Genomic DNA, 17,834 nt, shown 5'->3' on the forward strand with positions numbered 1-17,834 from the left:
ACCCAGGTGCCCCCAGCACATATTTATTATCTCATAGTTTCTGTAGGGCAGAAATTTAGAAGTGATATAGCTTCGTGCTTCTGATTCAAGTTCTCTTGTGAGGTTGCAGTCAAGTTGTCACCTGGGACTGCGGGTCAAGATCCACTTCCAAGTTCACATCCTTGACTGTTGTAGGAGGTCTACATTCCTCACCATCTGGATCTCTCTGGAGGATTGCCCATGAGCTGGCATCTGTCTTTCTCCAAAGCAAATAATGCAAGAGACAGTGTGACCAAGATGGAAGTCACAGTGTCTATGACCTGGCCCTCCAAGCCTCTCAGTGCCCCTGCTCCACTGAATTCATTAGAATGGAACAGCTAAGTTCAGCCCACACTCAGGGGGATGCAAAAGCGCCACTTCTTGAAGAGAGGAGTACTAGAAAACTTTGTGATGGCAAATGAGTCACTTGGGAGAAGCAGAAGGAAATTAAGGAGTGGAAACTGTACCGTCTAAGTCATTACAAGCACAGCTGCCAGATTAGTCTCATCATATGAAGGTTTGTCCATGGGATTTTCCTGCTCAAAAACCTTTATAGTTTTCCACTGCCTGTACCCTCTAGGTGGAGGGCTAGAATCTTCCAGGATCTCACGCTACTTTCCAGCTGTGCCTCCCAAATGCCCCTTTTGCTTTCCCGTGGATCAACCAGGAGCCATTCTTCTTCCCCATGCCTTTCCTTCTCATTCCTTCTCCCTAAAATGCTCTTGCCTCTGATCTCAGCATATCCAAATCCTTCAAGTATCATGGGACCATGAAACAGTCCCATCCCAGCCAGAGATAATAAGAGCTTCCTCTTCTGAATTCTGAGAGCTCATCAACACTTGTCTCCCAGCACGCCACCTTCACCCTCACATTAAAGCATCTTTATGGCATACTCCCCTGGGCCACCTTTGTCCTCCACCTTGGCACTTAACCTGGCATCCAGAAGTTTGGTGAGTATATGTCTGTTTTATTAGCATCATAAGGACACAAACTATAGCAAAAAAAATAGAGCGAGCTTTGCAATCTTTGGATTTTTTTTCTTTATCATAAAGTGATTTAGCAAAACTTAAAAAGAAAAAGCTTTATGGGTGTTTGGAGAATGAACTGTAATGGAGTAAGGACAGGTGCAGTCAGGTTTGTTCAAGGCTATTGCAGATGTCTGAGTGAGGGCTGGCGTAGACGGAAGTGGATAGATTTGATGTATGCTTTTAGGGTGGACCTGACAGAATTTGACTTAGCATTGTGGTGGGCGGGGAGGGGGCACCACAGAATTAAGGATGACTTCCAGGTGTTTGCTACTGCTAACTGTGGGGCTGATGGTCCCACTTCCAGCGAGAAGAAGACTATAGAAACAGCACATTTGGGGGGTCATGCAGATGTGGAGATGCCCATAGGGAAACCTAGTGGTAAGGTCAAGGAACAGTAAGGTCAGTTCGGTCACAGAAGACACAGGGGCTGGAGATGCAAATTTGAGAGTCCTCAGCATATAGATGGTTCAAAGATGCGTGATGAGTGAGATTCCCCCAGGACGAGGGTGGAAGCAGAGGAGGATGCAAGCCCAGGCCCTGAGGACCTGCAGGATCTAGCGAGCAAGCAGAGGAACAAGAGGGGGGAGAAGTCTGAGAAGGAAGAGCTGAGGAGGCAGGGGGACAACTGGGTGTGCTGCCTTGGATGCAGGGAAAGGCTAGTATTTCTAGAAGGTTGGAGCTATTTACCAGTTACTCTTGCACCAGCAACCACCAGCCGGCCGCCAGCTCTGGCACATGTGTCACTTCGTCCGCAAGCCTGCCTCCCGGGTCCTCAGCCACCGTCCCGTCCTGCCCCTGCCACCAGCATCCCAGCTCCAGTCCAGACCTCTCCTTTGCTCCTTCCCTTCCTTCCTCCCCGGCAGCCAGAATGACCCCCGGGAAACCCTCCATCGGATCCCATCACTCGTGTTTCAAAGCTCTCCCTGGTCACCCGTCACGTGGGGATACAGTCCACACCACTTGTGAGTTTCCAGGCCAGCTGGCCCCTGCCTCCCTGACCCCCACTTTGCATGTCTGACCTCCGGTCCTGTTTCCTGCTGTCCCCCACTGTCTCTGTCCTTGGGTTCCAGCCTGAAGTATTGGCCTAAACATAACCTCCCCAGAAAGGCCTTCCTTGACCTCTCCTTGAACCCCCTCCCCTCCACACAATCATCCCAAGAGGCTTTTCTTTCCTTTTCTTTTCTTTTCTTTTTTTTCTTTTCTTTTCTTTTCTTTTTTTTCTTTTTTCTTTTTCTTTTCCTGCCATTAGCACTGGAGAGGCTGTGTCTGTGGTTTATAACCACGTGGCAGCACAGAACACCAAGTAGGCCCTCACTAAATACTTCTTGAATGCATTAAGCAAAACCAACTTCTCCTTTCCAAGGAAGTTCTCCACCAGAATTTCTCTTAAATCAGAAAATATCTTTTTTTTTTTTTTTAAGATTTTACTTATTTATTCATGAGAGACACGGACTGAGAGGCAAAGTCATAGGCAAAGGGAGAAGCAGGCTCCTCGAAGGAACACGATGTGGGATTCGATCGCTGGACTCAGGGATCACACCCTGAGCCAAAGGCAGATGCTCAACCGCTGAGCCACCCAGGCGTCCCTGCACCGGAAAATATCTTCAATGACTTTATTTACTTTAAGTAATGCAAGCTAATTTGGACGTTTTAGATAAGGCTTTTCAAAAAACAACAGGCCAACAATATCTCGGGAGGCAAGACCTACAGACTCAATTATTCTAAATCATTGCGACTTATAGACTGAACGTGATGCTTTCATTAACGGTTGTTTGTTAATCCACTTAATAATGAGTAACCTATTGAGGTTGAACGAGAGGTGAGTTAAATAATCCCTGATTCTGTAGGAGTAATTAGTTATACATATATTAATTTGCCTGCTTTCAAGTCAGGCACTATTTAAAAAAAAAAAATCCAAGAGGGGAGGTAGCAGGAGTTTAACAGCCATCCATTCTTTGCAACATTTTCAGAAAGCAAATGAAAATGAACCTGAAACAAGCCAACAGCAGGGGCACTCATTAACTTAATACACTTTAATCTTGTGAATAGAAGCTACAGCTTGATTCATGGAATCCAGAGCTGCACACTTCCACCTCCAGCCACCTGACAGACACCTCCTCATGGGTGTTCTGGTGGCACCTCCAGTTCCGCACATCCCAATTTGAACTTATTGTGCAATGAGTATGGTCCTCGTCCTGGGCTCCCTGTCTCCATGGTGTGCCACCCCATATGCACAGGCTAGTAGCCTCAGCACCATCACCCCGGGCCCGCTCCTCGGCCCCCCAAAAGTGTCAAGCTGCCACATCCTGGGGACAGTTTCATAGCAGCCACCCTGATCCCTTCTCAGTCTCTGGGATAACTCCCACTGAGGTCTCTTAACTTGCTTTGCCACCTCCATGCTCCTCTCCATGAAGCCTCCAGTCCTAGGTATGGGACTCAGCTTCGAAAACCGAGATACAGTCATCCCGCCTCAAAGCAAGCAAACCAAAAGACCCCCAAACATTTCATCCTCATCATAGTAACTAATACTGAGGACTAATTGTGTGTGAGCTCCATGCTCCGTGCTCTGCACATGTTACTGCACAAAATCCTCCCACTCAGCCCTCAGTCCAAAACCAAACAGCCTACCAACATCTGGCCCTCCCTGCCTTGCCCACTTCATCCAGGCTTCTCCCTGGCTTTGCCAGGTGCCGTGTCAACGGTCTTTGTGTTCCCAGGACACATGGCAAGCACTGGCTGTTAAAATGCTTTCTCCTTGGCCCAAGTTTGCTTGACTCCTTTTGGTCATATGATTCTCAGCTCAAATATAAGTTTCACAAAGAAGCCTTGTGTGATGGTCCAATGCTGGCATCTCTCCTAGTATCACAGAACACTAGCACTTGTCACCCCTCTGTCATGACTTTTCTTTGTTTCCTGGTCAGCTCCCTCGGTAGAATGTAGGCTCCTCCAGGACAAAGATCATGTTCAATTTGCTCACCAGTGAGCTGCAGGAGTAGCACAGGGCCACATGATGGGGGGCACTCCATAAACAGGAGATGCATGGTTGAGAGAAGGAATGAATGAAATCACAGTTCCTGGTAAACACTCTGGAAATGGTCGCTATCACCAATATCCTAGAGCTCCTGTCTCTAATGTTTATCCTTCCCGGTGACCGGCTGTCTCCAAGCATCCAGGTCTGATGGTGTTAGCATCCCTGCTCAAATTTTCCCCCGAGGATCATCAATCCATCACTTTTCTGCCTCCTACTACGCACAGGGAGCCATGCAGCGGGCTTAAAAAGCATCATCTCGGGTACCCTTAACAGCTACCCCCACGAGGTAGGCCCTCTTCTCCAGGGCTGCATGATGACCCTGGAGAGCACGTTTGCCTTCGTGGGCCCTTCTTCCATAAAGAGATATTTAAAATCATATATTACACAGCATCAGTTGTTTATACCAATTAGATTTGTACAAATATACCCCAGGCTGGTGTCATTATTATAATACTCATTGATATTCTGATTGATAAAGAAATGAAAACTTTTTCGTGGGCCCTAGACACTTTTCCCCCTAAGTCAGCCCTGCTCTTGTGCCCAGTTGTCAGTTGAGAAAACTGATGCTCCAACGGGGAAGAAAGAGCGGGGCGGAGACCCGAACCCGGGTAAAGAGGGAGTCTGAGTTTAAACTCTTTTTTTTTTTTTTAAGATTTTTATTTATTTATTCATGATAGACATAGAGAGAGAGGCAGAGACACAGGAGGAGGGAGAAGCAGGCTCCATGCAGGGAGCCCGACGTGGGACTCGATCCCAGGACTCCAGGATCACGCTCTGGGCTAAAGGCTAAAGCGCTGAGCCACCCAGGGATCCCCCCAAGTTTAAACTTATCCCAAGCTGAGACCCCTGGGACCCCCCCAGGCGGGGGTGGGGTCCTCCCGGGGGCGGGGAGCCAGGAGCGCGCCGCTACCCTCTGAGCCCCGCCCCCCGCAGGGCCCCGCCCCCGCCCAGGCCCCGCCCCTCGCCCAGGCCCCGCCCCCGCCGGTTCCCGCCGGGCCCCGGGCGCCTGGAGCCACGACTGAGCTGTGCCCCGCCCCTTCCCCGGCTCCAGGCGCGCGGCCGCGGAGGGGGCGGGGCCGCGGGACCGCGCGTGCGCTCGCCCGCCCCCCGCCGTGCGCATGCGCCCTGCTCGCGCGCGCTCACGGGAAAGGATGGCGGGGGCCGCGCCGGGCGCCATCATGGACGAGGACTACTTCGGGAGCGCGGCCGAATGGGGCGACGAGGCGGACGGTGGCCAGGTGAGGGGGGGCGCCGGGCGCCCCCGACGAGGACTGTTGGTCTCCGTCGCCGGCGGGCCGGCCCCGCCCCCGCCCCCGCCCCCGCCGCGCCCGGCCCCGCGGTCGCCGTGTGTCCAAGCACAGCGTGCCCCGCCCCCTCCCGCCCCGGAGCGCGCCCCCCGCGCCCCCGGGGCCCCCCTGCACACCCCGGCCGGGCGGGGGCCGGGCGGGGGCCGGGCCGGGCGGCTCCTCCCTGGGGTCTGGGCCGCGCAGGTGCCGGCCGCCCTGGGGACCCGAGCGGCCCCGCCGACCCCTCCCCGGGGTCACCCCGCGCCCCGCCCCGGCCCTTCCGGGGCCCCGACGCGGGGCCGGTGCAGACGCGGAGGAGGACCGAGCTCAGAGCCCCAAGTGTGAACCACCCAAGTCCTTAAGAAGTCCCAAGCCAGCAGCATCATTGAGGCGGAAAGCGGAACTCGGGGCTTTCCTGCATGTTTGCACACCGTACTTTTCTTTTCAGCGCTTGGGGCCGACCCGGGCCAACCTGGGGCTCCCCTCGGTGGCCTTGAGGGGCCGGTGTGGAGGCTGGGCGGGGGCGTCCCTGGCGGGAAAAGCAGACCTGGGGACCCCCGCCCCGCCGCTGTGGCCTGGAAGCTCAACCTGAAGCGGGTGTTCAGGATGCGGCTTCCCAGGTCCCCCCCCCAGACCCCAGCGGCGGGCCTGGAGGGGGGCTTGCCCGTTAACGAGCACCCCTGTCCGGTGGGGGAAATGCAGAACCCACGTTCCGCTGGGGGCTGTGTTCCTGGAGCCCTAAGGAGCCCTGTGGCGGGCCGCTGGGTGGGCGCAGCGCCATGAGGCCTTGGAGGGAACAAGCTCCGAAGGCCCGTGATGGCTGCTGACAAGCCTGACTTGTTGAAGAGTTTGGGGCAGGTTGCAGTAGCACAAGGACTTGGGTGTTTGGAGGCTCCGAGAGCCTGTGCTGCCTTCGGTGCCTCCCCCCACCCCTCGTTACCTCCTTCCACTCGTGAGACTTTTGGGTGTTAATCTCATTTTGTAAATGAGGAAAGTGCAGCAAAAAGAGCCAGTGACCTGCTCAAGGTTGCAGAACTGGCCAAGGAAAGAATGAGGTGTTCCAGCCCAGGTCGTTTTGTCTCCACTCAAGCTGCTGGACGCCCGACGTGTTCCCCACGCGAGCTTTGTGACGGCTTCGAGCATCTTGTTCCCGACGCCCTAGTGCTGGTCACATTGAGCCTTCAAGTCACAGAGTGTTACAACTGAGGCACATGGCAGGGCCCTCGAGAGCAGTGCCCTCGTTTCATAACCTGATAGTCCGGCTTAAGGCCCTGTCTTACGCAGTGAGGAATGGCAGGGGGCTACGGAGTTGAGACTGGAGATGAAAGTCTCGACTTTAATCATGATCCAAATTCACCCCACTGACCTGATAGGCTCTCAGCGATGAGAAGGGTGGACCAGATGTTCACTTCTTAGAGGAGGAAGTCAAGATAGGTGACTGAAGGGGCGACGTGAGCTGGATTTTGAAAGACAGTGGCAGGGCAACTTGGGAGACGCATTCTGTTCACTTGATGCCATGTTACTGGATTTGAGAGGCAGGAAGTTGTGTAAAGAGGCTACAGTGATATTAAATCCAGATGGTAGAGGCTAAGAGCCACATTGAAAGGCAAGTAGTTTAGTCTGGCTTCAGCTTGTCAATGGGGACTGGCAAGAGGGGAGACTGGCCAGGTGAACGAGTGAAAGGTTGAGTCGTGCTGGAGCTGGGAGATCTCTGACGGAGACTGGAAACTTTAAGCAAGAGAGAGATATCAGGTTTGTGGTTTACGAAGACCATTGTGGCATCCGTTGTGGAAGACACTTGAAAGAAGGAATGAAACTGAGCCGTTAGGGACGTATTGCTACTGCAGGCAATTCACAAAATAAGGAATGGTGAAGATGGAAAGAAGGGCCAGATTGGATGTCTATGTGGGAGACAGAATTGGTGGGTCTTTGTGATGGAGTGTGGGGGTGGGGTGAGGGAGCAGAACCTGAGGATGACTCCTGGCTTTGTGGGTTTGGGGTAACAGGTAGATGATGGAATTCTTTACTAAAATATAGGTTGCAGGAAGATCTGTTTAGAGGTCAGTTTTGGACCTAATGAGTTTGGAGAACTAGTGGACATCCGGATGGAAATGAGAGTAGACTGCTGACACTCCGAGCCTGGAGCCCAAGAGAGCGATCCAGGCTAAATTCTAGATTTATGAACAGGGAGGTGGCATTACCCAAGAGAAGATGTAGAAGAGAACAGGGCCCAGGGCAGAAGCCCGAGAATACAGACACAAGGATGAGTCTCAGGGTAAAGGCCAGCCTTCCCTCACAGCCTTGCTTAAGGCTCGCCACACAAGTAAGGTCTGAGAGAAGGATGCCCCAGGCTCCAGAGAAGGAATCCGTGTCCAGAGCACTGCCTGCAGAATGTTAGTCTAGACCAGGAGTAGGCAGGCTTTTCTGGAAAGGGCCAGATAGTAAACATGTTAGGCCCTGCAGGTCCCTGTCACAACTGCTTCACTCTCCCATTACAGGGGGAAGGCAGCCAGAGACCATACGTACAATTGAAAAAAAAAAAAATTAATGGGTATGGCTGGGCTCCAATAAAACTTTATTTACAAAAACAGAAGGACTGGATTTGGCCCTGAGCCATGGTTTGCTGGTTCCTGGTTCAGGTCTTACCCCATCATGTTAGTTGCATGGAGGTTGGTCTCCTAGTTTGTGAAGTCCTTCGGCAGAAAAAGCCATTATCTTGTCATATGCCCTAGGTTTCCTGGTGACAAGTACAGGGCTCAGTTAGAGTAAGCACTTAAAGCATCTGCTTGTTAGCTGGGATGACAGCATTCACGCTGGACAGACGTTAATGTCATCACATCATCATCCTGCTGTGTTCTTGGATTCAGTGACTTGCCCAAGGTCGTTTCCACCCAGCACAGGGACTAGTATCTAGCCAGGCCTGCTGATTTAAGACAAGTCCGTGATCGTCACTTGTTAACAGCATATTGATAGCTTGTGCTTTCAGGAGTCACTGCATCAGTCTATGTTGGAGGAAAGCATTAAATGGCACATATGAAATAGTAGTTATGAAAACAATAATAACTAGTATCTATTGAACTCTTATTAACTGACAGGTACTCTGCTTGGTTCTTCCAGAAATTAGATTACAGAGTCCTTACAACAGACAGATGGAGCAGTCACTATTGTTATCTTTACTAGAGGAGGCAATGGCCACGCTGAGAGCCTAGTGTGCCACAGTGGAGGCACGATACAAGCCCACTTGCTAGGTGCTGGATTCCATTTTCTTAGCCACCCATTACTTGCCCAGCCCACTTCATGAGACTTATGAAAGTCAAGGAAACAATGTGTGGGGGACACTTTGGGAAAGGACAGGGTCATACAGATTTAAGGTAAGATTACAGGATACTTCTATTAATGAAAAAATAGCGTGGCTCTTTTTATCCCCAGCAGGAGGATGATTATGGAGAGGGAGAAGATGACGCAGAGGTCCAGCAAGAATGCCTACATAAGTTTTCTACCCGGGATTATATAATGGAGCCCTCCATCTTTAACACTCTGAAGAGGTGTGTGAGAAAAGTCATTTGTATTTGGAGGAGGCTGGGGGTAACTTAGAGGTAGTTTGTAATGGATCCAGAGGATGGTCTGCAAAAGTGAGAATAATGTGGTTTTGGAATGGGAGGCTTCTAGTGCCCCGCTTCCCTTTAAAAACCTTAATATCCTAGCTATCCTGTCATTGATGGATAGGCATTGATGGATGCCTGTCTATATTCATTTGTGTGCCATAGCTTTTCTGTTACTTTTTCTAGGTATTTTCAGGCAGGTGGTTCTCCGGAGAATGTTATCCAGCTCTTATCTGAAAACTACACTGCCGTGGCCCAGACTGTCAACCTGCTGGCTGAGTGGCTCATTCAGACAGGTGCTTTGTGGGTGGCTTGTCACTCCCCCTCCTCCCACCTTTTAAATAGACCTTTGGATCTTTATAATTCTGATAAATTGGAAAGGTCTTGTTTGTTTTTCCTGGTTTTTAAGACTTCTCTAAGTAGGAACTAAACTTCTTACCCATCTTCATCTGCTTGATTCTTATCTTTGATTCAATAATTGAGGTTTACAGATAGCCTGCAAATGTGATTCTTATTGAGCTGTTTGCCCTAACCTGTTGTAGAATTATAGGATTATATAGTATATGTTCAATGTGACATTTTTAAGAGATCTCTTATAGCAAGAAGTAATTGATGGATAATTTAGGACTGGGCATGATTATGGCTTTTAGCTAACATGATCAAAGTAGAGCCTGTAAGTCCACTGAGCTGGGTATGGATGACATGATGGAGCGGGCGCTGCCCAGAAGGCAGCAGGTTCATTGCTACCACAGCACTTAGAGACAGTGTGCCTCTCGTCACTGGCATCTGCTCTCTTCCACCCAGTCAGTATGTTTTTCCATCTTCCTGCCTGTTCATGGTGGCAGTTTCTCCTTGTCCTAACTGGGCCTTCCGAGATGCCACTGTCCTTTGCAAGTAGGCAGACATCCTTGTGCGTTCTGCCCTGAGCTCCATTTAGAGTCTTACCCCTGAATATAAATGGTAATAAATATCGGGATCCCTGGGTGGCGCAGCGGTTTGGCGCCTGCCTTTGGCCCAGGGCGCGATCCTGGAGACCCGGGATCGAATCCCACATTGGGCTCCTGGTGCCTGGAGCCTGCTTCTCCCTCTGCCTATGTCTCTGCCTCTCTCTGTGTGTGTGTGTGACTATCATAAATAAAAATTAAAAAAAAAATTCCTTTAAAAGATAAAATAAAATAAATGGTAATAAATAAATGGAAATAAATGGTAATTTTTATGAGAAGTCCCAAATTCCAAGCGGTCAGAAGCAATTCTGTGGTCTCTGGTTCACATGTGGACTCTGGTCCTGTCTGCATTTCCTACAACTTGTTGAGGGTTCGCTTGTTCCCATCTGCCTGTTTTCATTTTCTTTCAGGTGTTGAGCCAGTACAGGTTCAGGAAACTGTGGAAAATCATTTGAAGAGTTTACTGATCAAACATTTCGATCCTCGCAAAGCAGATTCTATTTTTACTGAAGAAGGAGAGGTGAGATGTCTGTCTTCTGTCTCTAATACCGGGTCCTAGGATCTTTTGTTCCCTCCACATGAATAGTGGGAATGTGGGGTGTTGTGCGAGTGATGTAAAGAGTTCGGTCCTAAAATCAGGATGTGGGACGAGTTGCATCAAGTCAGAACTGCCCTTTAAATGTTCCGTGTGGTGTAGTCAGCTCTTGCGTGCCGAGAGGTGCACAGCTGGGAAGAGGAATAGCAGGCTCACACCTCCCGTTTCCTGCTGACTCTGGAGCGCAGGCTCTGTGAGTGGAGTGCTCTAGTCGTCTGGGCGCCCTAGGAAGCAGATGCCAAGATGGGATTCTCTGTGCGGGAGAGGATGGCGGACATGCCTGTGAGAAGACCGGCAGGGCCCAGAGAGTCGTGATGCACATGTGGCCCCTAAGGCAGGACGGAGGCAAGGAAGGTTGGAGATGAAGAGCCCTAGGTGATAGTGCAGTTTTCAGAAAGTTTCTGCAGAGTCGAGGCATCTTCAAGCCACAGTTGCCTGTCACTGAGCCCCATGTCTCCTGGGGCAGGCCTGCCTGAGGAGCCCTGCCGCCCTCATTTGGTGGCTGGGGGTATCCAGTGGGAAGCCTGGCCTTGGCACAAATGGGAGGTAGACTCAGAGTCGGCCCTTGGGTCTATCAGTCAACAGGAGGGGAGCCACCCCCCATGGTGATGGACTAAACCACTGTGCTGTCCAATGGCCTTTTTCTCCTGCTGAGGGCACGCAGCTGATGGAATGGGCATTATTTGTGTGTGTGCCACAGCCCCACTCCACGTGCTTGCCTAGATTCTCGCGTGTCTCCCAGAAGCGCCTTCCAATATGCTCTTGTGTGTGGTTGAGTCTTCCAGAAGCTCTGAGTGGGCCTTCAGGGCTTCGGCACTGCCACTCAGCCACCCGTGTGGCACCACCAACTCCGGGTCAGCTTCCTCTGCTGGGACTCTGGGCTGGAGTTAGATGCTCTCCGGGACTCTTCCAGCTGGAATATCCAGTGATTGTTTATACAATATCATCTTCACTTAAGCTCGAGCTAGGCCTTTTATCTTGCCGTCTGTTTGTTTATTGGCAGACCCCAGCTTGGCTTGAACAAATGATTGCACACACCACGTGGAGAGATCTTTTTTATAAACTGGCTGAAGCCCATCCAGACTGTTTGATGCTTAACTTCACTGTTAAGGTAGGAAGAGTATTAGAGTCACAGAAAAGATAAAAGTGTTAATGAGCAAGAGTTATTTTGGGTTGGTTGAGAGGTGGTCTTTCTTCTGCAAGGTCATATTTGCTTTTTGGTAAAGGTCTCCATCGCTTCACTAAGTCTGAACAATAGGAAAGAAAAGCATAGAATATGTATCTGTGGGGCTTTTTTTTATGATTTTATTTTAGGGGTGCCTGGGTGGCCCATTCGGTGAAGCATCTGCCTTTGGCTCAGGTCATGATCCCAGGGTCCTGGGATCAAGCCCCATGTCAGGCACCCCGCTCAGTGGGGAGACTGCTTCTCTTTCTCCCTACTGTTCTCCTTGCTCATGCTCTTTCTCTCTCTGTCAAATAAACAAAATCGTCAAAACATTTTTTAAAATTTTAAAAGATTTTATTTTTAAGTAATCTCCACACCCAGTGTGGGGCTCAAACTTATAACCCCAAGATCAAGAGTCACATGCTCCACTGACTGAGCCAGTCAGGCGCCCCCATATCTGTGTTTTTGGATCAACATGAACTATGTTTTAGAATTTGGCAAGAACATATTTATAGAATTTGTTGTGTGCTGAGAGGAATCTTTAAGATTCCTGGTTTGGGGCGCCTGGCTGGCTCAGTTGGAGCATGCGACTCTTGATCTCGGGGTCATGAGTTCAAGCCCCACGTTGGGCACAGAGGTTACTTTAAAAAAAAAAAAAAAAAAAAAAAGAATGTCTGGTTTGTCTCTTTCATGTGACACATGAAGAAACCAAGATGGGATGGTTAGCCTGGGCCACAGACCTAGTTAGTGGCAAGGCAGGGATCAGAATAAAGGTTTGAGACCTGAGACCAGTGTTTGCTTGTCCCACCTTACTACAAACACTGATGACAAGCCAACTTTCTATGAAATGTGTGGTTACCACCTGTTGACACTTTGTCTGGTTTCTTGTGTTTGTATTGTAGCTTATTTCTGATGCAGGGTACCAAGGGGAGATTACCAGCGTGTCCACAGCCTGCCAGCAGTTGGAAGTGTTTTCTAGAGTACTCCGTACCTCTTTAGCTACGATTTTGGATGGAGGAGAGGAAAACCTGGAAAAAAATCTCCCTGAGTTTGCTGTAAGTTCTTTATTTTGAATGTCTCAGATTAGAAGGAAGCTGCTTTAGGTTGTGCATATTCAAACTTGAAATGCTTCTTCCATGTAGATAATATCCAGGTCAGAAGGCCTGTTCCAGCATAATAACTTGCATGCAGAAAAGAGTGAGGGTCTGGCTCTTTTTGTCAACACTTGTCATTGTTGCCATCTTGAAACCCCAAACTCTCTCCCCGTGCAATTTTTCAGAAGATGGTGTGCCACGGGGAGCACACGTACCTGTTTGCCCAGGCCATGATGTCTGTGCTGGCCCAAGAAGAGCAAGGCGGCTCTGCCGTGCGCAGGATTGCTCAGGAAGTGCAGCGCTTTGCCCAGGAGAAGTGAGAGGCGGTTTTTTTTTGTGTGTTTTTTTTTGTTTTTTTTTTTTTACTTGCCCTAGTCCTAATGAGGTTCTCTCTGCGAAATTCTCTCCCCACTTCCTTGGCCCTTTCTCCACAACCAGAGACTCTAGGTCCTCCCGTTTTGGCAGATAACTTCCTTTTACCTAGTAGAGCTGGGAAAAAAGTCAGGGTAATTTTAAATTAGAGAGCTTGCTTTCTGAAGTTTGGCTTTGATGAGTATTTTGTAAAGTAATTGATTATTGTTCAAGTATTTGTGAACCTATATTTTCATGTATTAGGACTCGTCAATAGCAAATAATAGTAGTTCTGAAACAGTACCCCATAGTCTAGTTGTTGTGTCATCGTCCATATCATACAGAACAAAATGAGCCCTTGTGAGCATTCTTCTCCACTAATGGAATCTTAATAATACATTAAAAGTGTGTGGCTCCTTTTGGAAAGTCTGCAAGCCGCATCCAGTCACTCTTTCCCAGTTAGCTATACATGCTGTTTTCATGGATCTGTCAGGGTCCCAGCAAATGACAGTAATATGAAAAACAAAGGGACCCAGATAGTCCCAAGTGTTAGGTTTGAAAAAGGAAGGAGAGAGACAGAGGAGGAAGGAGAGGACAGGGCAGAGTGCCACCTTCTTAACAATGGGAAATATGCTTTTTTTCATCAAGGGGTCATGATGCCAGTCAGATCACATTAGCCCTGGGCACCGCTGCCTCCTACCCCAGGGCTTGTCAGGCCCTTGGGGCTATGCTGTCCAAAGGAGCCCTGAATCCGGCCGACATCACAGTCCTGTTCAAGATGTTCACAAGCATGGACCCACCTCCTGTTGAACTCGTAAGTTGCTTTCATTTTGCTAATAAGGCAGGACACCCTCCATGCTGATGAGAAGGGTTATTTTCAAAAGACTGTGTTTCTCTGAAGTCACTGAGTACAGATCTGTGTTGCAATGTTTCTGGCCTTCTCCTCTTTCTCATCCTGTCCTCAGCCCTCACACACACTGGGACATCTGCCGGGCTGAGCGCTGGAGGGCGGATGTGAGTGGGCATGCCCTCGCTCCTGCCCTAAGAGTATGTGGGCCTTCCTGACATCCCTTCTGTGCATTCCTTTCCCATGATGCTCTGCGTCTCCTCAGATCCGGGTGCCGGCCTTCCTGGACCTGTTCATGCAGTCGCTCTTTAAACCGGGGGCCAGAATCAACCAGGACCACAAGCACAAATACATTCATATCTTGGCCTACGCAGCAAGCGTGGTTGAAACCTGGAAGAAGGTACTCCCCGTTCTGAGAATTCGTGGGCTTTTAGGCAGACAGGGAACCTCCTCTTTCTGGTAGTATTTGGGAATTTTAGCTGCAAGAAGTCATGAGCCCAACTAGTGTCAAAAATACCTTTTCTAGTGTTCATGCATGCTAAATCTCTCAAGGAAATGTGCATGGGGGTCTGTGTATACTTCTTCAAACTGGAATTGAAAGTGCAGCTAGAGAAACCAAACAGGTCTCTCTCAGCACCAGGCCCAGTCTCACTGGCTGGTTTCTGCAAGCTGTCTGACTGGGGGTGGTGCTAGCTGAGTCCCAGGGATGGGGAGGGTTTGCAGGGAGGGGTGGCCGGTAGCAGATCACCCCCACCCTGCAAGGCCGCACACGCTGTCGGGATTCACAGACGTGTGTGTATATGTATGTGCTCAGAACAAGCGTGTGGGCATCAACAAGGACGAACTGAAGTCAACGTCAAAAGCCGTGGAGACCGTGCACAACTTGTGCTGTAACGAGAACAAAGGGGCCTCTGAACTAGTGGCAGAGCTGAGCACACTTTATCAGTGTATCAGGTGAGCCAAAGAAAGCTACTTAATCTTTCTGAGTTATTTTATTAAAAGCCAAAAAACAAACAAAAAAAATAGGGTCACCTAGGTGGCTCAGTTGGTTAGATGTCTGCCTTCGGCTCAGCTCATGATCCCAGAGTCTGGGACCAGCCCCGCATCAGGCTCTCTACTCAGCGGGGAGCCTGCTTTTCCCTCTCCCTCTGCCCCTTGCCCATGCTTATGCTCTCGCTCACTCTCAAATAAATAGAATGTTTAAGGGAAAAAAAGGTAAAAAAATACATAACAAAAGCTTCAGAGATACTGAGTTTATGTTTTCTTTCTAAAATGTATATAGAGGGATGCCTGGGTGGTTGAGCGTCTGCCCTGGGCTCAGGGCATGATCCTGTGACCCCGGGATCGAGTCCCACATCAGGCTCCCCGCAGGGAGCCTACTTCTCCCTCTGCCCATGTCTCTGCCTCTCTCTGTCTGTGTCTCTCATGAGTAAACAAAACAAAACACCCACATCTAAAATGTATGTAGAGAACTTTAAACTTTCAGCAGCATGAGTAATTTGCAGGCGCTTACCTGCCAGAAATCTGTTCATAAATAAGCCCAAGAAAAAGGAAGAGCAACCAGAATTTCAAAAGCTGCTTTGAAGGAAAGGGTCTCTTTCCAGTACACGTCAGGCTGACAGGGTATTGCTTAGATGGAAATGACTTGTGACCATAGCTGTGGTATGAACACACACGTCCGTTAAGAAAGCTTACAGGCAGGCGATCTTGGGCGTTCCAGTCTCTCCCCTGTTAATTTGCACTCAGGACAAGGAAGGGGCTTGCTAAATAGGACGTCAGCCAGTCTAGGCTCCCTGAGTGTTCTGCATCGTGATCTTGTCCTTCTAAACCAACGAAGTAGTTTCAGGTAGGCCAGCCACGGAGTCTGGGTTCTTGTACAACACGTGGAACGGATGCTGGCCTCCTCAGACTGTCTCACAGGCAAGCATCTCCCTGGCAGAGCATGTTGGGAGTGACTTGCTGGGATAGGTGGAGCAGCGGTGGCTTTTTAAACCTTCCGAACCGTTTAGTGCAGTGTTTTGTTAGCTTCATGTAAAGGAAGCACTGCGCCTTACTCTTACGTGCAGGTTTCCGGTGGTGGCAATGGGTGTGCTGAAGTGGGTGGACTGGACTGTGTCGGAGCCGAGGTACTTCCAGCTGCAGACCGACCACACCCCCGTGCACCTGGCCTTGCTGGACGAGGTAGGAGGGCCTCGGGGCACGGATGGCGCTGCTCATCTGTCCTGCCAGGACAGCCGTCACCCGCGGCAGGAGCTTCTCTGTACAGGGCTGGTTACTTTCTATCCTCAGTGAGGATGTTCCTTTTAAGAACTAGTTTTGTTGGCTCCATAGACTTCCAACTTTTAGCAAGTGTTTTTCAAAGGCTGAGGAATGGCACAGAAGCTGAAGGGCTAAGTGCTGAGGACTGCCATCGTCGGCGACCTGTGACCGTGATGGCGGTCCTCTGCACCGCGGTGAGCCCAGAGATCCAGCTGTGCTCAGTGCGGCTCCCTCTGGCATGTTTGTAGATCAGCACCTGCCACCAGCTCCTGCACCCCCAGGTCCTGCAGCTGCTGGTTAAGCTTTTTGAGACTGAGCACTCCCAGCTGGACGTGATGGAGCAGGTGAGCAGGTGGCCCATGGGGTTGTGGAGGCTGGTGGGGAGGACCCGCTGTAACAGGTCTGCTCCCCCCCCACAGCTCGAGTTGAAGAAGACCCTGTTGGACAGGATGGTTCACCTGCTGAGTCGAGGTTATGTACTTCCTGTTGTCAGTTACATCCGAAAGTGTCTGGAGAAGCTGGACACTGACATTTCACTCATTCGCTATTTTGTAACCGAGGTCAGCAATACACCATTTGTTTCATGTTTCATACTCTTAACACTAGTGGTGCCTTTTGGCTTAAGTTTAGTTCAGTTTGTACCTAACCCTGAGAACTGTGCTTTCTGATAATCGCGGTGACGGCAATGATTAGTTTCCCAAGCACCTCCCTGCTGCAGGAGCCATATTCTGTGTTTTACCTACATAACCACCTGGGTGTCTTAGTGTTGGAGACGCGTGTGGTCACGGGGAGGGGGAGGGAGGGTTCTCCAAACTGATTGCCATCTCGTCACATGTTGGTGGGATGCCGCCCGCAGGCTGTGCGGGGAGTGACCTGGTCTTCTCTCCCCCAGGTACTAGATGTCATTGCTCCTCCGTACACGTCTGATTTTGTGCAGCTTTTCCTCCCCATCTTGGAAAATGACAGCATCGCTGGCACCATTAAAACAGAAGGAGAACATGACCCTGTGACGGAATTTATAGGTAGGATTGATGCACATGCCCCTCCCTCTGCTACAACCTTAAGCGTCATCAGTCACCTCCTGTTTCTAACCCGCGGCCGATTTTCCTTGTTGTAAAAGCTCACTGCAAGTCCAACTTCATCCTGGTGAACTGAGAGCATCCGTCAGAGCTGACACAGAACATTCCAGAGACCAGCTGTGGGAAAGCCCTCCCAGAAGCTCCTGCTTGAAGAGGCCCCGTCAGCGTCCTGGGACTTGGGCTCTGGTGGGAGGAGGGGCTGTGGGTAGCGCCGCTAGTGCAGCTACCATGTGTCCATCTCCTCGGAGTCCGGGCTGCCCTGCACCCTGTGGCCATGTCCTCCCCCCCTCCTCCATCCCCCAGCACAGGATCTGGGTTCTCCCCCACCCACACACACACACAGGCGGGGAGCTCAGAACCTGAGACTTGTAGGTGAACCACCTTCCAAGGTGACTTTTCTTACAAGAGCCCGGTTGGTGATATTTTATTGTCATTGTTTTAATTTTCCAAGAATAAATTTAAAAACCTTTCTGCTGGATTGGCAGGTGTTGATGCTGGTGGTGGTTTTCTCGTGTGTAAATGAGGCACACCCAGA

General features: G+C 50.3%; 1 protein-coding gene across 4 annotated transcripts; it reads left to right on the top strand.

The window, feature by feature from the left end:
* Nucleotides 1-5,157: 5,157 nt before the first annotated feature.
* On the top strand, nucleotides 5,158-17,777 carry NELFCD (negative elongation factor complex member C/D). Of its 4 annotated transcripts, none has more exons than XR_007405445.1 (15): nucleotides 5,158-5,315; nucleotides 8,793-8,908; nucleotides 9,152-9,261; nucleotides 10,320-10,429; nucleotides 11,508-11,615; nucleotides 12,572-12,724; nucleotides 12,949-13,079; nucleotides 13,763-13,928; nucleotides 14,227-14,361; nucleotides 14,776-14,915; nucleotides 16,028-16,142; nucleotides 16,469-16,564; nucleotides 16,640-16,691; nucleotides 17,113-17,242; nucleotides 17,341-17,360. XR_007405445.1 is itself a non-coding variant. In XM_025470549.3 (15 exons), the coding sequence occupies exons 1-15, from the start codon at nucleotides 5,196-5,198 to the stop codon at nucleotides 17,373-17,375; spliced, it is 1,803 nt and encodes a 600-aa protein (XP_025326334.1). In that variant the 5' UTR covers nucleotides 5,158-5,195; the 3' UTR covers nucleotides 17,376-17,777. The 4 variants fall into 4 exon arrangements, 3 of the variants coding, with proteins under 3 accessions (XP_025326334.1, XP_025326332.1, XP_025326333.1); XM_025470549.3 differs by having other exon boundaries at nucleotides 12,952-13,079; nucleotides 16,640-16,780; nucleotides 17,341-17,777; XM_025470547.3 differs by having other exon boundaries at nucleotides 5,159-5,315; nucleotides 16,640-16,780; nucleotides 17,341-17,777.
* The last annotated feature ends 57 nt before the right edge of the window (nucleotides 17,778-17,834 follow it).

This window comes from Canis lupus, chromosome 24, assembly GCF_003254725.2.
Source record: "Canis lupus dingo isolate Sandy chromosome 24, ASM325472v2, whole genome shotgun sequence".
Classification (NCBI taxonomy): Eukaryota; Metazoa; Chordata; class Mammalia; order Carnivora; family Canidae; genus Canis; species Canis lupus.

Bases quoted from the DNA above. Each gene is read 5' to 3' on its own strand.
- NELFCD (XM_025470547.3), top strand. From the start codon at position 5,196: ATGCGCCCTGCTCGCGCGCGCTCACGGGAAAGGATGGCGGGGGCCGCG. The intron at 13,929-14,226 runs GTAAGTTGCTTT...GCGTCTCCTCAG, and splicing joins ACCCACCTCCTGTTGAACTC to ATCCGGGTGCCGGCCTTCCT. The intron at 16,781-17,112 runs GTCAGCAATACA...TCTCTCCCCCAG, and splicing joins TTCGCTATTTTGTAACCGAG to GTACTAGATGTCATTGCTCC.